We start from the raw sequence: 22,753 nt of genomic DNA, 5'->3' as shown, positions 1-22,753 counted from the left end.
ATTCTCCTTGGGACTCCATACACTTCTACCAGCGGTGCTCCCATTGTTGGTAGCATTCCGAGAAGGCCTCTTTTGTAATGGAGTTTAGCTCAGCTGTCGTGACCACAATGTTCTCTCTTGTCTGAAATCGCGCTCCTTTCAATGGCCTCTTTAGGAACCAGCCAGAAGTCGCAGGGGTCCATATCAGGAGAGTAAGGAGCCTGTTGAACTACAGGAGTCTGGTTTTCCCCCAAAAAGTCTGAATCAAGTGCGAGGAATGTGCAGGAGCATTGCCGTGATGAATGCGCCAATTTCCTGTTGACCACAACTCCGGTTTCTTGCGCCACACAGCATCACGCAGGCAACTGAGGACATCCCTGTAGTGCTCTTTGGCGATTGTTTGAGCCTGTGGTGCGTACTCAGCGGTGTACCACACTGCGGGAGTCAAAGAAAGCAGTAAGCACCACTTTGACATTGCTGCGCACTTGGCGGCCTTCTTTGGTCTTGGTGACGTGGAATGCTTCCACTGTGACGACTGGGATTTAGTTTGCGGGTCGTACCCGTACACCCAAGACCAGTGATTATGGTGTTCACGAAGTCAGGGTCACTGTGGAATCCAGCATGTCCTGTGAGACTTCAACACGATGTTGCTTTTGCTCCCCCGTGAGCAGCTTCGTAGACGTACATAAGCAGCCTGATCGGCATGCACGGTCCAGCCATCTGGTGGCACAGAGCTTAACCAGTCTAATTCGGTACTGAGCTTGCCGTGGTACATTCGGTTACATTCCTGTAACCAAGTGTAAAACATTTTAAACATATAAGAAGACAACATGTTCAAGATTACGCTCCTGCCAAAAATTTGAGCCAGCAGCAAATTAGAAAAAACTTGGTTACTGCTACAGTAGCTGTGTGTCTGGTTGAGCTTTGTGCCACCAGGTGGCTGCACCATGCAAGCAGTTCACTTTTGCGCATCTGTGCATCCCGTAAAACAGTGGTAATACGGCCACAGTACATGTAACGAACCACACAAGGACGGTACCGTGCATTAGTGGTGAAGGAAAGAAAGACGAAGATTAATGGCAGTGTTCGGGCGGCCATGTTGTTCTACGTCCGCAACCTCCTGCTCGCGTTGCACAAGCCGATAGGATAAAGACCTGGCAGCCACCGCATCGAGCTCACATCATCATGCAAGAATTGAGCACCACGCCGTGAACCCCATGCGCAGAGATCCACCACCTACACAGACCAGCATCATGACCGCACCATCGGAAGCCTTGGACATCCCCAAGTACACTGGATCAGCGGACTATGAACCTGTAGAAGACTGGTTCTGCTTCTTCGGGTTCCACGCAACCGCTGCATCATGGTCGGAACGGGAGATGGTCGCCAGCTTCAATGAATACCTGACCGGTGAGGCATTTCGCTTCTACCTGACCCACATATTTGAATATAAAGAGTCATGGAAAGAAATCAAAGAAGAGATGATCAGTCGATTTAAAGTATACTCTGCAGACTCCCTCATTATCCAACAGCTGGAGAAATTGCAACTGGGTCGCCTTAGTCACCCGCAGTCTCCACGTAGCTATCATCATTAATGCCAACCAAAGCCACGCATGACTTGATCTTCGACAATTTTCTCAACTAGTGGTCCTCCCGAAAAGACAAAAGAAAATCGTAAGCCTACCATGATTTCACCACTCACAATGGACATAGTAAAGCCTCCGTTCGCTGAGCAATATCCAAGTCACTTTGCTTCAAGACCAAACCTTCCACCAGGTTTCAGTGCCGTGCAGGAGTCGCGAATATGTGCGTCTTCATCATGCTATTGTACTCCTGCCATCGCGAATCTATCAGGTGCGCTCAATGCATCTTATACGTGCGACCCGCCGCCTGGTTTTCAGTCACGCCAGTCCTCTATGACACTCATTCCGCAGCCCGTGCTTCACAGAATTGCTTCGTTCGCGCATGGCACATCGAATTTTCCAGAGTCAGACCTATCACTTGAAGCGCATGGTGAAGTCACGTCTACATCCACATCATCCAATGATAGAGCATCCAGGATTCCAAGCTGCATCAATTCAGACTACGGTACCGTTCACACCAGTCAAGCAAAGCGCGCTGCTATTACTTCCAGTGGTGACATGAAGCAGACTGCCTTCCCGCCACGACAACAGAAGGAAACCACTCCGACCACGTGCTTTTTTCACAAGGAAGAAAACGCACTTTCGGCAGCAGAGGATAAGCCACGTTCGTTAGGAGACCAAGCCACTTCGCAACACATATTTCTTTCGCGCACAACACCTCAACAAGCCATCACCACTTCAGAAGCTTTGCACGTGCCAAGCAGCATCACACACTGTCAGATTACAGAAGCGTCCATTCTGAATGAAGTCCCAGCAGCCTCAGAAGAGTCTTCGGAGAGTCCTAACAAACTGCCCTCACCACCAGACAAGTCTCACAAAAAGGAGCAGTGGACCAGCTACCAATTGATCCCCATTTTACTATGCGAAAGAAATCAAAGGCATATTTCTATAGAAGCACTACCTCAGCAAATTTCACAACATCATCATCATCAACTCCCAAGAACAATGGCAGCAACCACGACTTTGAAACAGAAGGTGAAGACTGTCACCGAAATTTCCACAGAAGCAACAAGGAAGACATCAACGCTCATGCCTACTCAATCTAAGGCGAAATCAACGAATACGGTTTTTTGCAAGAAAGGAACGTCGCCAAACGCATGTTCAGCACCATCTATCAGTATTGCCCCCACTCCAAGGATTCCTGCGACAACGCTGTGCACGACGACGGAAAAGACACGGGCACTTTCTTGGCAAACCAGACCAACAGAGACGTCGCCGCAACGACCCAGTCCACCACACGTTCGAGCAGGGTACACCGTGTGTCTGGAAGTCGCAACGACATCCGAGTTCCTATGGCTGCTGTGTGTCCAAACCTTTCTTCGGAGCATGGATATGTCGTCCGGAGTGCAACAGCCAGCCTCGGCTACCTGAGCTCTTCTGGACGTCACCGGACTGCCACACTGAAATCGTTCATGTGAGGAGATTAAGAGGGTATCATCCGCCCCTGTACCTACGACTCTCTCAGGGGGAGGGGGAAGTGTGTAACGAACCACACAAGCATGGTACCGTGCATTAGTGGTGAAGGAGAGAAAGACGAAGATTAAAGGCAGTGTTCGGGCGACCATGTTGTTCTACGTCCGCAACCTCCTGCTCGCGTTACATACACTTACGCTTGAGTTAACCTGAATACCGGACACACTAAACTCTATTGTGGCAATCCTTCGACGTGAAGTGACGGCCGCAAACGCGTAGATTTTTGGCAGCGGTGACAACCAGTAGGCACAGGACTAATCAAACTTGTTGTCGTACTGCAGATAACCCAAGACTCACCGCAAGAAACTGCTAGGCACAAGGGTGTCCTTCACTGGAAGCCTGAAAGCGGTGCAGCATCGGAAGCAGCCCGGCAGCTACCCACTGCGCCATCTACCCGGAGACTTGCCGCGGCGAACCGCTAGGGGCAAGGTGGCCTTCACCGGAGGTTCACGGAAGGCAATGCATCGGCACCACCCGGAAGCTACCCACAGTGCATCAGCGAGAGTACAAAAGGAAGCGGTCGACACTCAACGAAACATTTGGCAGCGGTGACAACCAGTAGGCGCAGGACTAATCAAACATGTTGCCGTACTGCAGGTTGGTGCTGTTTTTTCTGTCTGTTATAGACGCGTTTTATTTTCTTTGTCACCGCTGCCAACTTACTGTGTCATTTGGCTTATCGAATTTATTTTGCACATTTTGCACTTTCTACTCTTTGTGATGTCACAGAAGGATCGTGATGCACGCTCTGACTTGCGCGAACTACGTGCTGAGATGAAACAAATGAAGGAGGGACTGGAATTCATGGAAAAACAATTTGAAACAATGAAACAACAGTTAATGGAAAGGCGCACCTAGAGAGAAAGCTTAACGAAGGAAAATGAGAGGCTGAAGGCGAAATGCAGTGAAAATGAGTCAGTCATTGTCGAACTGCAGAAGCGAGTTGTTCAAGGTGAGCAATACTCACGCAGATCGAATGTTGAAATAAAAGGGCTCGTTGAGATGGAAAATGAAAACACTACTAATCTTGTACGCAAGATTGGTGATGCCATTGGCGAACCCATTTCTGCTAGCGATATAGAAGTGTGCCACCGAATACCAACTCGTGAGCAGGGCAAAACGAACGTTATTGTACAGTTCAAAAGCAAGCAGAAACAGGACCTTGTCGTCAAGAAAGCCCGAAAAAATCGCATTATGAATCGTAGCATAGGAATCACCAGCGAAGCACAAATTTATTTATTTATTCAAAAACCTTACAGGCCCATTGAAGGGCATTGAGTAAGCGGTACAACAGTAATTACAAGTCAAAAAATAAAAAACAAAGATACAGACAAAGAAAAAAAAAAAAGGCAACAATACTAATATTACAAAAAGCAAAGTACAACATCTTTATACAATATTAATACGCAACGAATTCAAGTTATCACGGAATGTTTCGCGATTAGAGATGGATGCAATGTGATCCGGAAGACTATTCCAATGTGCAATGGCTCGAGGTAATGGCGATGAGTTAAATGCCTTCGTTAGACCATGAATGCGTGCAAATCTTCGTGAATGAGCATCTCTGTCCGACATTGAAGCGGCTGCTTGCACGGGCAGTTGCAAAAAAACGGGAGAATCAGTGGCAGTTTGTGTGGACGAAGAATGGAAGGATTTTCAGGCGCAAGACACAGTCCAGTCAAGTGGTAAGCATTGAAACAGATTCTGACCTCGGCAAGATTGCCTAGGGTGCTTATGGTTGTAATCTGTGTAAATTTTTCTTGTACACGCAATGTGGTATCAAGAATTTTTCTGCCATGGGAACTTAAACTTCCGGCACAGTCGCAGGGCATGTTCACTGCTATTCACCTTAATGTACGTTCCACCGCCCCTAAGTTAGATGAGTTACGCACATTCTTTAATGAGTTCAACTTCCTGTTCGACGTGATCATGTTAACTGAAATGTGGTATCATGAAGCAAGCGATATGCTAAATATGATTGACTACAATCACTATTTTATCAATCGAAGTGGCTTCCGTGGTGGCGGAGTGGCAATGCAAGTAAAGAAACACATGCTCTGCGACATAATCCCGGAATTCACCTGCATTACAGCTGACTATGAAGTGCTTCGCATAAAGAGCAATATCAACATGTACGTGGCAATTTACCGCCAACCGTCTGGTGATATGAGTGTATTCTTGGAATTTATTGAAGAAATATTAGAATACTCAACATTTCATCGCTATAACACTGTAATAGGTGGCGACTTTAACATAAACCTTCTGCAAGATAATTTGACCTCCCGGGAATTCCTTAACAAACTTTACGCTTGTGGCTACAATAGTGTCATTAATACGCCGACACGCGTAACGACAACTTGCCAGTCCATACTAGACTTGTTTATCCTCAGCATAGACACTGATGTAGTCGCAGCTGGCACGGTATGCGCCTGCGTAAGTGACCACTGTCCTGTCTTTATTGCTTTTCCTAAAACTACTGAAAAAGAAATAACTTGCCATGATATCGCTAAATATAGATGTATGTCTAACAAAAATATGACCTCATTCCGCATGCTCAGGGAAGATTGGTCTTCTGTTTATGATAAGCTAGACCCAAATGAGAGCTATCGTGAATTCTTATCTATATTCCACTAGTCATTACAACAAATCTTTTCCTTACGTAAGCGCCAAAGCTAACAGAAAAAGAAGAAAACCTTGCGTAGGGCGGGAGCATATCAAAATGATCAAGAAAAAAAGTCCCCTTTTTAAGAAGTTTTTGCACACAAGAGATATTAAGGAATTTAAGGCCTTTAAAACTTACAGAAACAAACTAACTGCTGCATTGAAAAAGGCAAGGACCTCCTACTATAACCACATGTTTTCTGACATCTATCGACGGCGCCCAAACCAAGTACGGAAAGCCATCAATCAGGCACTGAACCGCAAAGCGGGTCAGAATACTCTAACGGAAATAACTATTGGCGGGAACAAACTTTCCGGTGTGCCTTTAGCTGAGCACTTCAGTGAGCACTTTCCTAATGCAGTGTGACCACTGGAAAGCACTGCTCATACTCATATTACTTACCATAATACTGATACAATTTTTCTCGCACCTACAGATGAAGCAGAAATAGAACGTACATTTCTTTCCCTAAAAAACAGTAAAGCTGTCGATGTCGATGGATATCAGGTAGAAGCGATTAAGCACGTAATTGACCTTCTTGCTCCTTCTCTAGCTTACGTGTTTAATCTAGTCTTTCAGTCTGGCTGTTTCCCAAATCTCATGAAAATCGCAAAAGTTTCTGTTATATTTAAAAGTGGACATATTAATGATGCTAATAATTCCTGACCAATTTCAATAATACCTGTATTCTCTAAGGGATTAGAGAAAATATTCTGCCGCGTAAATAGCTTCTTTAACACAATATACTTTCAGAGTATCAGCATGGTTTTCAACGTGGTAAATCTTCTGCCGCGTAAATAGCTTCTTTAACACAATATACTTTCAGAGTATCAGCATGGTTTTCAACGTGGTAAATTACACAGACTGCGCTGTTAGCTCAAAAAGAATTGATAATTAAAAACATTGAAGAAAAAAAGCTTACGCTTGGTGTTTCCATTGACTATAGCAAGGCCTTCAATACCCTAAACCATTACATTTTACTCGGGAAGTTAAATGCTTATGGGGTACGTGGTGTAGCTAATGCATTGTTTAGTTCATATCTGTCTGAGAGGAAACAATGCATTTCAATTGCTAACTGTTTTTCTTCTTCTAAAACCATTTCTTGTGGCGTGCCTCAAGGAAGCATTTTAGGACCAATGCTCTTCATTATCTACATAAATGATATTGTTAAGATAAACAATGATGCCTCATTCCTACTCTACGCCGATGACACTAGTATTTTTTGTTTCTGGACAAAATCCAACTGAAATTGTTGCCAGAACCCAAAGTGTACTTTCAGATGTGCTGCAATGGTCCACTGCTAATGGGCTACGAATAAATACGAAAAAAACAAAAGCTGTCTTTTTCAGATCCCGAGGCATGGAGGTCAACGTGAACCAATCATTAACGCTTGAGGGAATGCCCGTTGAAATAGTAGAGAAACATAAAGTTCTGGGTGTGACTTTTTCTACTCATATGACATGGACTTGTCATATTGAATCACTGACCAAATCATTATCGCGTGCTGCTGGTGTTCTGTCACAATGTAGGCACTTTCTTTCAGAAAAAGCTAAACTTCAGATTTATCATGCTCTGTTTTCTTCCCATATAAATTACTGCCTGTTAGTCTGGGGCACCACAACCCTAAGTAACATAAAAACAATTCACCTATTACAGAAGAGAGCACTTCGGTACATTGCGAACGTCCCGCGCAATAGTTCTACAGGTACATTGTTTGCTCGCTATAAAATAATCAGCGTGAAACGCATGTTCGATTTTCGTTTATTGTATGCTTATTTCTTCGCAAAGGAACAATTCGGAGCGTTTATTAAAGATTCATCTAACATAAGCATGCATTACACTGATTCACGCACCCGCAGCACCAACAGGTGGCTTGTTCCTTGTTCCCGTACGACCTATTTTTTGCAGTCTCTTAGATTCACAATGCCATCCCTACTTAATAAATATGAACAGAAAGACGCCAACTTTTCTACGTTTACAAAAAACAAATGCGTGAATTTTTTCTAACTCTTGTCTAAACTTTTTCATAATATACTGTTCGAACTCGATCGAGAATGCTTCATTACTCTTTATATCGCGTTTATTGTTTTCGTCATTTTATAAATGTTCACATGAACTCCGAATATTTCAGCTCCAATACACAATCGTCCTGGAGTGTACTTATATATCCTCATTTGTTCTACTGTTCCATTGTTGTATTTGCACAACCGCTTTTTAATTTTTTTACCTGCATCTTTTTTTCTCTTATTGTAAATTTGTTTTTCAAAGTATGTATATAAACACCGCTGTCATGTACGTGGGCCCTTAGGCATTTTGAAGTGGTGTTATTACCGCTTTTCGCCTAAGGGACCCCCAACTGTCGTTGGAAATAAAGATTTGATTGATTGATTGATTGATTGATTGATCCTGGCACTGTTTGGATACTGACCGTCCAATGCACTGCAGCCACTCCGCTCGTCTGCTGCCTTGCAACGGGGCACGATGTCGCAGCTTGACATGTCGCCAATGGCTACATTTGCAGCCCACAACACAACAAGGGCGAACCATAGTGCTCGCGAGAAGAACAAGACCAACACTGACTGCGCAGCTCTTGTCAGCACGGAGCATGTTTTAACACAAGCAGACAACACTTGCTGTGGGCCGGAAGTGCTTCTAGTGTAGTGATACATTTTCATTTCATTTTATTTGGGCCCATTTACAAGCAAACATGTCCTTCTGCGTTCTCTTACTGTTACTTTCTTTTAATAGAAACAACTAACATCTAAACTATTACGAACATTTGTTCACCCTAATGCTGGAAAATTATCGATGACGCGCTCTGGGCAGCCAATCCGATAGCTGGCCCTACTGACATGTTATGGTCATATCGCGTCACTTGGTCACAAAACTCAGCCGATTGGCGTGCTGCAATCGGTAGCTATGTACCTTTTTAAAACATTATAATAAATTACACACTTTACGTGGAGCACTTGATCAGAAGGACCTACTCTAACGACTCAGTACGTTTGTACAAAATCATAAAAATCATTTCAGGGTCCCTTTAAATTGCCGCTCGCACTCTGCATTGCTCTGTGGTATATCAACAAAATACCTAACGCCACTTCGGCTGAACACTACATTAAAATACTTGGACAATTTTTGCGCAAGTGCTCCTTGCTTTTAAAGCCATGACTAACTGTGGGCCTACGCAATACCACAGCAGCTGACGCTGAGGAGAACGATGGAGAGTCTAGTGTTGCTAGTGGCGGAACGCGGCATTTGCTCGCTAGCTTAATGAGGCTAGGGCCGCTGGGGCACCCAACAACCCCGTCAGCGTTAGGAGCAGCTCTGCAGTTAACGAAATAGCACATGTATAGGGTTTCCCTACTACTTAGCAATTTTTTACGCGATGAACTAGTTGAACTTCCAATTGGATTGAATTGGGTTGGATTCTTTTTGCCAATGCGGATGACAAAGTGCTGGATGCAGATAGAAACAGGACACAACTGCAATTTCCGGGAGATTTTCCTGTCAACCGTACAACCGGAAGAAACGATCCAAATCCGGGAGTCTCCCGGGTAATCCGGGAGACTTGGCAGGTATACAGAGTACATGCCAGAGCATACAACGCCGCCCCGATATCCCTCCCCCCTCGCCGGTGCCTCAAGTGCAACGGAAGAAGGCGCACTTCCTCCCTGCTTTTCTTTCTTGTGCACGCTAGATTTAGACGTGGTCGTCGGCTCCCCTCGCACACTTTCACTCGCACATACAGCATACGGCGACGGCCTTATAGCCCTTGGACTTTCTACAGACCATCTATGAGCCAAAACCAATTTTAGGGCCACAACGCGTCATAGACACCATCTTTAGACAGCAAATACGGATCTCAAGTAGCCATACTTTTGCTGGCGGAAGCCGAAAATACGTCATAGTTGTTGCCCCCGGCCATTTGGGCGGCCAATGCAATCATCAAGCCACAAAGCCAAGAGACATGAAAAGTCAAAAAGGACGCTCGGGCCGGCGCAGGTGGCAGTTCGCAGCGTATGATGCGGGAACGATCCCACAGTTGCGACGCAACCGCGGGGTTACCAATGCATTGGGTTCTGCAGGAACGTGCCGGGACTGGCCGAAAACGACATCACAGTCGGGAAAACGCAGCACCTGGGAACGTATCAGCGGGGTTCTACTGTATCATTTCAGCCTGTTTCACAGAACCGTTTGCCATGCAGAAGACGTCACGTCATACTAAATAAACAGCGCGAGCGTGAAATAACCGCCAGAAACTACCCCCGGCCGTATACCTGGCATGCAACACGGAGCGCTCACGCAAGCCAGCATTCCAACAACCCACAGATGGTGGCGCTGCCTACACAATATCGCAGCAAAAAAGGTCTAAGTGCGATGTGTCGCAGCGGTACTAGGCATAAAATCAGTAAAAGTGCTCGTTTTGTGCAATTTGCATGTGCTCAGAAGTGAACCATGTATAAACACTGTTGACTGCGTTTTATTTTGTACACCGATAAAGCTCTATCAAAGAGGCTTTTGAAAGTCTGCTTCGTACACATCATTTGTTTCAAAAGTTGTTACTGCACTTTTATAGATGCTTCTGAGGGGAATCTAGGGAATGGCTCAAAAGTTATATTTGTGAAGACATATGGCGCTGGTCTCGTGAATGTAAATTTCAGGCAGCCTTCATTTTTGTCATGTGGACCTTGGCAAAAGGAGGAAAAATGGTAGTATAAATTTCCAGATTCTATAGCTGCTTCCATCTAAATATATTGTTACAATAATCTGCACAACATTGAGGAAGAGGAGCATGAGCTTGGGGCTGAAGATGACGACGCTTCAGTGACTGGCCAGTTGTGTCAATCCTTTTCAATCGTTTACATATTGTAAATACATTTCCAGTCTTACTTCTTCCCTCCGTAACATATTTGGTGGAGATACTGGGCGTATCTAAAAAGCAGAGCAGCATCCCAGTCATGATGGTCATCAGAAACATAGATGGAGAGAGTCCGTTATTGTTTGATTAAACTGCTCAGTAAGACTGCATATCTGCGGATGGTATGCAGTAGTAAGTTTTGTTTGGTAGAACAGGAACGGAGCAAGTCGTACACAACTGCAGAAAGGAAGTAGCGACCCCGGTCGGTAAGAAGGCGATGAGGAGCGCCGTGGTGAAGAATGACGCTGTGCAACATTATCTTGGACGTTGGTGGCACTCAATTCTGCAAATGCATCTTGTGTATTAACAACTTACTTACTGCACAAAGCATTACACGTGGCAGTGTGACCTGGCAACAATGCACTTTTCACAGTGAACATTAAACGAGTTCTTAAAAGTTAGCTAATTCAGGTTTAATGGCGTGAAAGCGACTAAGGCCATGCTGCTTTAACCACAGTATATGAGAAATCAAATGTTAAGGCAGCGAAAGCTGCCTTACCTTAAAAAGTCTGTGTAAAGAAAACCTTGCACTCAGCCACGCAATGCTTCAAACCGCAAAGCTGGGCGATCGTAGCCCAACATTTTCTGGAAGTGCACGTTAACTTTTCATCTTATTACTCATGATGATCATTTCTTTTTGCGCATCTCGGACTTATGGTCGTCACTGCGCATTGCATAGTGCAGCTTGCAACACCGACGCCACGTTGCAATGCTGACAACACATTCTAGCAGACCCCGCTCTGTGAATACGTCTCTCTCTCTCGGACTTACGGCCGTCCCTGCACATTGCATAGCACAGCTTGCAACACCAACACCGGTTCAAAGCGACTAAGGCCGGTGGCAGGCGTGAAAGCGACTAAGGCCATGCTGCTTTAACCACAGTATATGAGAAATCAAATGTTAAGGCAGCGAAAGCTGCCTTACCTTAAAAAGTCTGTGTAAAGAAAACCTTGCACTCGGCCACGCAATGCTTCAAACCGTGAAGCTGGGCGATCGTAGCCCAACATTTTCTGGAAGTGCACGTTAACTTTTCATCTTATTACTCATGATGATCATTTCTTTTTGCGCATCTCGGACTTATGGTCGTCACTGCGCATTGCATAGTGCAGCTTGCAACACCGACGCCACGTTGCAATGCTGACAACACATTCTAGCAGACCCCGCTCTATGAATACGTCTCTCTCTCTCGGACTTACGGCCGTCCCTGCACATTGCATAGCACAGCTTGCAACACCAACACCGCGTTCTGCCGCGTGCAATGCAGACGTGTTGCAGCAGACCCACTCCGTGAATGAGTCTCTCTCTCGCTCTCATTTTCATTATCTCTTACCCGAGCGTAGCGCACAAAACCTCTTCACCTCGCAGAGCATGTGCAAACACGATAGCTGTGGACGAAGACGACGACGCTCGAACGCAATCATATGGTTCACATAAATACATTTTCTCCAAGCGTGACTGTATAGCCTAGTGGTTACGACGCTCGCCTTGGGACCGTAGGTACACGAGTTCGAATCCCGCCTCGGCAAGAAAATTTGTTTACTTTTATTTCTTTCTTCATTGCTGATGATGATAGCTTCTTGATACGAACTACAAATTACGACTGGCTTAAAGAGCTTCGCTGTTAAAAACCTGTTTCATCAAAAAAGTTCCACAAGTCAGTGCAAGGTACTAGCTGATCATCTCCCAACATTGATGAGGGGTGTAAAGGTATATGCAAGTTAAATAGAGATTCTGTAAAGATTTCCATCTTTGTGTATCAATATGTGCTCAAGAAGAATATCGTTCTCAAAATTCAAGAATTCTATATAATTCTTTAGGAACAGAAATATATTTTTTAAACTAACAAGCACATCGGTCCTAATGTACCAGGCCGCAACATTAACAACTTAGTGGTGGGAATGCCCTTCAGCTTTTTGGAGAAGCCATTGGAGCAGGTGTGAGCCCTTACACGAAAGCGCACTCAGAAAAACAAAATATACTTTAGTGTTCTTTTTACTTCACATAATCATTTACTCATAAAAACTAAAAGTCAAATAACTCATCCAATGCAGCAAGCTAGAACAGCAGCACTGGGCAAAACCACGCAAGGAGCATTAAGCGGACACTACAATAGAAACACTCAATTTCGTGGTATTAAGAAGATTATTAGAACAGCAAATGAAGATCACAGTTCTCAGTAAATTTTGCGCCGCAATACGAGCGCTGGCTTGAGGTCAAAGATTTCAAACTACTTTGTTGTGCTTGGGCCGTTGTGGACCTGTAAGAGCTCTTGAAATTAGACAGTTTTAGTTTAGCATGTTTACCGTGTTAACAGGTTTACCGGAATAGCGGGATCGGAATGCACATGTGCAGAACGCTATACGACTCATACCGTTGAGCGTACGCATACTATTTCTCAAGATTCAACGTTACCGTCTTTGCGTGGTTTATGTAAAACATGACGGTGGTCCCAGTCGCCCGCTTCAAACTGAATTTGGCGTTTTTGGTGAGTTCACGTCCTTCGTAGCAAATGACTGTGTAAATGGCTTTTGCTTAGTATCAGGCCGCTTCGACGACAGAGTAATATGGATAACCTTGTGGCGTTTTCGAGATCGCTTCTTGTTTCGAACGCGCCTAAGCCTAACGAGAGAAATTTTCTCTGAGATGCGAGCACCACCTATCGGTAAAGTCAAGAGATAGGAGCAACGAAGGCATATGGCCTCGGAGATAAGATTTTGGAGGCTATGGTAGACAGCATGTACTGCTTGCCTGTTTCGCTGCAGATCGGCGGACATGGGAAGTAAAAATACAATGCACTCTTGGCTTCCTTAGTGCTGCCTATCACACTTTCAGGACACACACACAGATAGAATTACTTAGGTGCCCTATGTATGCGAAATTCAAAGCGTAATGGAATAGCGTCCCGCACGTAAACTATGCTATCACGCTATACTAAAACTCCCTTTGTGCAAAGTTCGTTTGCGGAACGGTAACGCTATTTCCCTTAAACCCGCTATTACGCTAACGTTAAACTAGAACTATTTTCCAAGTACTCTTCCGCTCTTCAAGGAAGGAATGTAGTACAACTCCACCAAATAGTTATCTGGGCCCAAGCAGTCGCCATCAAAATTTATGATGTCACGGCAAGCTGGGGCGGGAAATGTTTGAGAAATTCAAGGCAAGGCCGCCATCTGTCTTTCGTTTCTGCATCTCTTCTGGCTTACGAAGCCTGTTTTCACGGTAAGAGGAGCTCTTTTCTAATTATTTTGTTAGGGGCTCTTTTAGCACCGATAACAACATGTGCAACTTACGCTCCGTACTTTTCCAGCCTGCAATTTTCGTCGGCACGTTATTTCCATCTGTGGATTCTTGGCGGCAAAGCGCTGCTGAAGCACTGGCGCGCACTTCAACCCCGGTACCCCTTTGGTCAAGTTTGGATGCAACCAGGAGCCTCGTCTGGCAACAACGGAAAGCTACTTCTATCGCTTGCGCATGCATCCCCGGATATAAACGCCTGCCTGTGAACAACCCCCTTAAGCACAGCATCAATAACAGCATGTGGAACTTGCGCACCGTACTTTTCCAGGTTAGTTACCTTAATCATGCTTTTTTCATTAGAAGTGACAACAGCAGTTACCTTAATCGTGCTTTTTTCATTAGAAGTGATAACAGGTGTCTTGTTTCGGTGCCGTGCCCAGTGAAGTTGCTTGAAATATGTGGGCACACGTTGCTTGTTGCTTCACGACTGTGTTGTGCTTTGTCGAAGATGCTATTGTTGATTGCACACGATATAGAATATAAGCCCGGGCAGGTCTTAGGTCCCTTAGCTAACACCCTGCAATCTGTATTAGAAACCATTCATAAATTAGATTCTAGACAGCAGGCTATACTGGGCGAACTATGAAGTATAAAAGAGAAGAGAGTAGTGTCTGAGCCCACACGAGGCTCGAATGTCCTCGATCTGTTATTGACAAATGTTCCTGAAACAGTTGGCCCCATTTCTTGCCTAGAAGGTTTAAGTGACCATAAGTTGCTGCATTTACAGGTTAATATTCCTTTACCATTCACAGGCGTCGCTGTCAAACAAATTCGTAATTATAGTAAGGCTAACTGTCTGGATATGAACGCTGATCTAACTACGTTTTATAGCGATACATTCCTGCCCTCTTTTTTTGTCATTCGTTAATGAAAACTGGGTGCTCTTTAAAGACACTCTTTTAGAATTAGTTGATAAGTACATTAACCTAATTACAATAGATTATGATAAGTCTAAACCCTGGTTTAACAAGCAAATTCATACTTTACGAAACCAAAAAAAAAACTGCTGTATAAATGAGCTAAAAGTTCGAGCTGTCCTTCCACATGGGCTTGTTACAAAGATTACCTAAAGAATTACTGCACCGAAATAAACTCGGCTAAAATAAGTATTACTCGCAAGATCTAACTTCCCTTCTTAAGACTGACCCGAAAAAGTTTTGGCGAACAATTGCTTCTGATCGTCTCACCCATAATGTAACGCTCCTTAATGATGACTAGACAGTGTTGTCCGATTCACAATCTGTGTTCGAGTTTAATAGGTTCTCACAGTATTCACAAATGAAGATCATTTCCAAGTACCCATTGTTTCAGATCTCGATTTTCAATTCATGGCGCCATTAACATTACAGCAAAAGGGATAGCAAAACTCATCTCAAATCTCAAAGTGTGATCTTTCACAGGGATAGATAACAAATCCCAAGATATTATAAAATACCTTGCCCATCTCTAGCCAAATCATATGCATCATTTTCACGCAGTCATTATCATTAGGACTGCTCCCGAATGACTGGAAGGTTGGCAAAATAGTACCCGTGTTCAAAAGTGGCAACAAGAATTTGTGGGAAAATTACCGCCCTATCTCACTAACTTGCATCTGTTGCAAATTGCTCGAACATATAGTTGCATCTAATATTTTTAACCACCTCAAGTCTCAACTTCTTTATTAATCAGCATGGGTTCAGAAAATCATTTCTGTGCGACACCCAGCTATTAGAATTCACATCCGACCTGCATTTTGACATGGATAATACCCTTCAAACTGATTGTATCTCCCTCGACTACTCTAAAGCATTTGATCGCGTTGCTCACTCTACGCTCATTTCAAAATTATCTGCTCTAGGACATCAGAATATCCTACGAAGCACAGCACGGACTGCGGGGAGACATCCCAAGGAAAATAAGGGAAAATCTCTCAATACTCCCAATCCCCAGAAACATGCACCCGGAGTTTCACGAAGATGGAAGAATCGCAAGAGCGAGAGCTCTCCACAAAAAATTCAGTAGTGCTAGGGACGTGGTCTATGTGGACGCAACGGAATACACAAATAGAGTATGTCGATAGTTGCTACCAGTCTAGAGGGTCACTCCAGAGTTAGTGGCAGTGTAAAAACAGGAAAGGCTGAGGTGGCGGAGGAGGCTGCCGTAGCACTGGCAATAGCCTCCACGGAGGCCAACATCATAGTCAGCGACTCCAAGACCGCCGTCAAAAACTATGCCAAAGGAAGAATCTCGCCAGAAGCGCTACGAATTTTGGCCAATTATCGTGAAGATCGAAATGTTTACATTATATGGGCACCCGCACACTCCTCCCTTCCCGGGAATGAAATTGCGCACAACCTGGCTCGAGAACTGACGGACCGAGCAGGTAACATGCAAATACTGGGAACGGAGAGAGACCGGATGACCAGCTTTACAGAGATAACCAAACACTATAAATTGGGCAGGGCCCGTTTCCCCCCAGCACACTCCTCGCTAAGTAGACGGCAAGCAACAGCATGGCGCTTGTTGCAAACAGAAACATATCCGAACCCGGTGGCCTACGACCGTTACTATCCAGAACTTTACACCGATAAATGCAGATTCTGTCAAGAAAGGGCAGACTTGCAACATATGGTTTGGGCTTGTCCTGGGACACCCATACAGAATAAAACGCACAAGACCAGAGAGCAGTGGGAGACCGCGCTGCTCAGCTCTGCACCGGAAGACCAACTTAAGGCAATCCAGCAGGCCGAAGATGCCGCCAGAGCCCAAGGGCTCGAGGCCGTCATCTAGGTAGAGACGCCTAGGTCTCAACAAATCTGCTACACAAATAAAGTTTATTCCTCCTCCTCCTCTAGGACTTGACTCACAAACGCTATCTTGGCTTCGAAATTTTTTTACATTACTTAGGTAGCTAACAGCAGTAAATTCTTCTCTTTCTGATGTGACTTCTGGTGTACCCCAGGGTAGTGTTTTGGGTCCTCTGCTTTTTCTAATTTACAATTATTGACTTACTCTGTAACATTTCCTCTTGCATGCAACTTTTTGCCGACAATTGCATTCTATATAGAGCTATTAGAAGTCCTGATAACCATATCTGCCTTCAAAACGATCTTGACCTAGTCTATTCCTGGTGTTGTAATTGGCTAATGACCCTCAACTCGTCTAAGTGCAAAGTAGTCTCATTTTCTAGTAAACACTCAAATTCTAACTTTTCCTACACAAATAAACTCTCCAGTGGCTCGGGCGCAGGCATATATGTACTTGGGCTTAAATCTCACATCTTTCATGAAAAACCCATATCATGAGCATATACGCAAAAGCATCCATTAGGTTATTTTACGTTGCAACCTAGGCCACTGACCTGCTAGCACACACAAATTAGCTTATGTGACCTTCGTTCGTCCGCAGCTTCAATCTGGTCCGCAGCCTTGTGAATCTGGTCACCTCATCAAGATTACCTAAAGTCAATGTTAGAAGCAGTACAAAACAGAGCCGCCAGATCCATCTCATCCTACTACGACCGGCATTCCAGTGTCGGTCGAATTAAAGTAGTCTATTCCCTTCAAGCATTATGTACCGGTAGAAAAATCGCTGTTATGTCCGATAAACAAATACATTGACGGCACCACACAACACAAATTGCCCCTTGTAACCCCACTATGTACTTCCAGGCATCTTCATAATCACTTCATAATCACATTTGGTAGAACCAAAGCTTTTAATTCCTCAATGTTGCCACAAGCCATGGCACTCTGGACTGATCAAACTACTGCGTTGATCATGCCATTGCAAAGCTAGCCTGGCCACCCAACTTATGAGGCTACAATAATGGTTGGTGTATAAAAAGGTACAGCGATGTTTCACTACGAGCTTCCAGATTCCTACAGGCAGATGCCTAACCTCCTGAGCCAGTGCAAGATCCCTTCTCGTGACAATCTGGAGTTCGCTCAACGAGCGACAGTACCTTCCGTTGACGATGGCTCGGCGTTCACCAATGCGACCATGTGCCCGAACTGTTGGTGAGCCACACCCTGCTCTCACTCTACTCTCCTTGTGTATTCGGACACACCTAACTATAGGATTAGAATTGCAGTGACTTTAATTAATGAGAACCATGTTTGTTATAAGCAGTGTAAAGTGCTCTTTACTTTTTTATCCTTTGTTCATGTGTGTTTTGTTTCCGCTTTCTATATGTAAATATGCATTCTTCTTTCACTTCTGAAATGAAACGCTCTCATCCTTCAATTGAATAGAAAACATGGACAACGATATTATTTCAAGTCGCTTTCATAAATGAACTGTGACACGCCGAAACTAATTGCGCAACAGTGGCACAATTTAGCTGGAAAAAGAATATCTGTGGAGCAGTATGGAGCAACAAATTCCAGTCTGCACAAATAAATTGGAACTGGAGCAATATTCCCACCACTGGCCCTTTAATAACGAGTGCTGCCTAACAACATAGCATAAAAAATTTTTTTCTTGCTGAACTGCTGTATTCAGTAAGAAGTTTCAGACTAAATGTCTTCGGCCAACACTGAATGACCGGCAGCAAGCGTCACTTGTTGGTTTACAGCTGGAATACAAGACGAGAATGAAGTTTGGCACACGACTCGCCTTTTTTTTAAAGCACAGACAGACAGACGATGCGAGATCTCCAGCTGCAGTGCTGTCCCACACGTGATGTAAAGCAAACAAAATGAGCACCAATGGTTCACATATGACAAGAGCTGCATCTACAAACTCTAAACAAATCCATAGGTGGCTAGGGGTGGCGCCCACTCCCAAATTTCTGCCCGGTGTTTCCGCCTATTACTGAAAAAGTTAATGCCAAGTATTTTTTCTTTTCGTTGATAATGCGTATTCTTATTGTGTTTTGCACATTTAGATTGCAAACATGTTTTCTTTTCAATGATTACGTGTATTCTTGATCTGTTTTGCAAATTTAGATCGAAAATATTTAAAAATTTTCCGGGTATTTGTATGTGCTTGTCATATGTAAGAGGCCGCCTGCAGCGCGAGAAGGAAGAGCACGAGAAGCACGGTGCAGTCAGAACAGCACGAGCCCTTGAGGTGCGTGACCCGAGCTGTAGTCAAGAGAAGAACAGCGCTGTCCGTGGATTATTGACGTGGCTCTGGGCCAGGAAGGTCGCATCGGCAGCTACGCTCTGGCAACGGAAGACTTGGGGGTCCGGCTGAATCCGTGATGTTGGCCGTCGACCTCGGCGAGGTTCGAGCGAGGCTCCTGGACTGGCTGCAGCCTCTCACGGAGGGACCGGGCACCCCAGAGAGGATCCCTCTTCTGCGGCAGCCCGGCACGTTCGATATTCCTCGGGATGCCTCGTCGGCATTCACGAAAAAGTTGTGACGCATCCCGACATTAGGCCTATCTAGGTAGGCCTAGGCAATGCCGTGCCACGTCACCGACTAAGTGCGAGACGCCGGCATCTAAGAGGAACGAGGCGACGGCAAGGCAACGATTACAGTATCGACAAGAATACCGACACTTCTTGGACGAAGAGCCAACAAGCTTCGGACTGGGAAATATGTGCGACGACAAGCGCAGTAAGACATCTCTGCTTTGTAGCACCGCAGACGTAGGCCAGGGTTGCCTGACTTTCACAGATTAGACGCCACAGACGACCGTAGGTGGAATTAGAAACATGTTTGGTATTTATTGAGTAGTTTTAGGTTGTATATTTGTTAGTATTTTTTTCTCAGTGTGTTTTAGCGTGAGCGAGTTTTGTTTAAAGTTTGGGGTTTTGGTTGTGATTAAAAAATCTGTGCTGTGTTGACATGCGTCTCCCATCTCCATCTCTTACGACACCCGCACACCCCTGAGATCAGCGACACACGACAGTGCCGTGATTAAAGAATTCACTGTCTATAGGCACAAAACAATCAGTTTTTATAGGACAAATAGTTTTGCCTTCAAAAGCAAAGTTTTAACAAAACCCACATGGTTAAGAAAAATTTTTCTTTCAGCAAAAATATTTCAGCAGTCAACACTAATGAAATTTATTTTAAAGGAAATCTGAAGCATTCAAGTGTAAAACTCGGGATATATATATGACAAAATGAACAAAATGGAACTGGTTGTTTACACATCAAATTGAAAACTTTTTCAAGCATAAAAACCATCAGCCCTATCAACAATGCAATCCCTACACTAAGTACAACACAGATAGAAGCAGCTTGGCATGATGCGAGATGTTTACTTACTGGAGCAGAAGGTATGGTTGACGACTCCTTAGCCATAACCTGCTTCTGTGCAGAGCCTGCATGATAACAGTACATCAACTTACCTCCTGTTGCACAACCATAATGATGTCCACACAGAGTTTTCCAACTATAACGCAAGAAGCTTTAACATATCTCATTCTACGTGAATAACACTAGGTGCTTGTTGTTTGAAGTCTTGTTAAAAACCTGCACTATTCTTTTTTTGACATACAATTACAGTAAAAGCTCGTTATTTCACACCTCCAGTGGTGCAACAGCCAAAATAGGATTTGGAGCAATTTTTGGAGCAGGAAAATCCAAATTTGGGGCAGGTTACGGGAAAAAAACTCCGTTTTGGAGCAGTTCCACAAAGAACACTTACTCATAAAACGCCGTAAAATTAACCCCGCATAATAAACGCACCCGCCAACTTTGCATTGTATTTCTCGGGAAAAAAGTGCGTTAATTACGCGAGTATATACGGTAATTCACATTAGCAGCGTAGGTGATGGCAGGGGCGCGATCGGAGATGGTTGTTAGGAGCGCGCGTTCAGTTTCGCCGTGCACGGTTGACCTAGGCCGCGCCCAGCGAAATTGACGCGCGCCCCAGCAGTGCACTGAACACAACAATTTCCGGCAAACATATGGGAAGGTCACATGCATTTCTTCGCGAGTGGTTTCTGACGATGTGTCGCTACGTTCCTGCGGTAGTCGAAACATGCAGCGTGTGTTTGACAATGTATTGGCGTTTCGGCGGTGTGCAGCGAAAATCGGCACCGTTTCATTAACGCGCTGCCTGTTGCCGCATGGAACTGAACCCTTGCTAGTTTTGTACATTGCGTCACCTACAAAGCTCACGCCGTCAGTGCCGGGTCGCTTGCTGTACCGTACAAGCGAGTTTCCCGTGGAGCATACCGCTCCGCTCGTGACCGCGTGCACGGATACGGCGGGCATCTGCTTGTTGAGTCAACACGGCAATGGCGAACTGCTTTCGTTACTGCAAGCAACGCGCACTCCTTGTCTACGCGAGATTTTACTGCACATACAACACACCGCACTGCAACCAGCAGCGAAAATATTCTTCGGCACTCACCACCAAACATGCCAACGTGACGTCTAGGCATCGTCCACGCTACTGGAGCTGGATGGCGATGGCGAACAATAGACGGCAGCGAAGGTTGAATCAACGCCTCCTATTGGTTGAATCGACCTTGCGGCAGCACCCACGTGACCCTGCGTTCCGGATGCGTGTTGGTTTCAGTGGTCTCCAACTGCTCCTAGGGCGCCACTGGAGTGTACTAGATGGGGGAGTAGGTCCAACCGTTTTTTATTGAAAATCCAGGTGGCCCCACCGTCACCTTATTTTGAATGAGCGGCCCCCGCTCAACACCCCAAATAAAAAAATACTGCTCCAGTCAGGTAGACTGCTCCCTCCCTGAAAGTGAGATTATATTTGGATCATCAAAACAGTGATGCGTTTATGAATACCACCGATCCCCTAACAGCAGGCTAGTCACCCCCAACCCAGCGTGTTCTCCGTCAACGCCTCCTCCGTTCCAACGGCGGCGGCTAGAAACATGGTACTCGCGAGCGGCGCAGCGCGGCGCCAGCGGTCGAGCGCTGTACGGGGGCTGAAATAGAAATACGCGCCCCGCTCGCCGGCCGGACGCTTGTCGCGTCGGAGACCCTACCGCAGCTGCATGGAGCTTTGACTGGCGGATACTCGGTGGCGGTAACACTGAGATTATTCCCCACCGATCTATTGTAAATAAAATGGAAAAAAAAGTGGTGGAAAGAACGCAAACCGCACAACAACGGCGGTGCATGCAGCAGACGACAGCTACTCAGCCCGCGAGCTCGCCTCCGCCATTGAGCGCTGCCGAAACAGCCGGAGCCAACGTTTATTGGCCGGAGATTCAGAATAAAGCGATGGCAGCGCACCACATTTTCCGCGTTTTTTACTTCACCCTCGGCGCTTGCTAAGGCGTCCGCTGGACCCACTCCCCCATTCTAGTACACTCTAACGCCACAGAGTAGCTAGAGTGTCACGTGATTGGGGAGGTTCTTTCTTTGCGTTGTGGGCCATTCAACGACCCATGTGCTCGCAATGACACGTAACCACGTTCTTGCAACGCCGCGGGGGCGTCTATAATGTGAGGTACCTCCGAGACTCCCACGTCCACTTCACCAGCCGCCCGACAGATGGCAGCACCTGTCTGGCAGCACTGAGGCCACCAGTGTAGATAAAGACGGACCCGCAGAGGCCCCAAGATTCAAGAAACGTAGAGTCTGTAGGAGAATAAATAGACGTAAGCACCAGTGGCAAGGTTCTTCAGACATAAGGTATATTAACACGCAAGTTGGCAGGAATAGGCTGAAGTGGGAGGAGATAGACAAGCAACTAAGGCAGGAAGAGCTGATGGTATAAGGGTTTGTGGAGACACATCTTAGGGACATAGAGCAACCACCCTGTAATCCTGACTATGCATGGGAATATTGCAATAGAACAGAGGGCAGCAGAAAAGGGGGTCGAATTAGGCCATTCATTAATAAAAGTATGAATTGGCAAAGGGT

The 22,753-nt window shown here is 45.3% G+C and overlaps 1 protein-coding gene across 2 annotated transcripts in view; it reads right to left on the bottom strand.

Annotated features, from left to right (window-relative positions):
• The window catches only part of LOC119443052 (serine/threonine-protein kinase 31-like), a 205,961-nt gene extending 184,554 nt beyond the window's left edge, over positions 1-21,407 (bottom strand). For both annotated transcript variants that reach the window (XM_049660456.1, XM_049660457.1), the window contains exons 1-2: positions 21,273-21,407; positions 20,180-20,235 (exon numbers count right to left, since the gene is read on the bottom strand). In XM_049660456.1, coding sequence (XP_049516413.1) covers positions 20,180-20,235; positions 21,273-21,303 — 87 coding nt within the window. In that variant the 5' untranslated portion in view covers positions 21,304-21,407. The remainder of the gene's footprint in view (positions 1-20,179; positions 20,236-21,272) is intronic.
• Positions 21,408-22,753: the final 1,346 nt, after the last annotated feature.

The sequence above is a fragment of the Dermacentor silvarum genome, chromosome 1 (assembly GCF_013339745.2).
Source record: "Dermacentor silvarum isolate Dsil-2018 chromosome 1, BIME_Dsil_1.4, whole genome shotgun sequence".
NCBI lineage: Eukaryota > Metazoa > Arthropoda > Arachnida > Ixodida > Ixodidae > Dermacentor > Dermacentor silvarum.
This window is presented reverse-complemented; position numbering and strand designations above follow the sequence as displayed.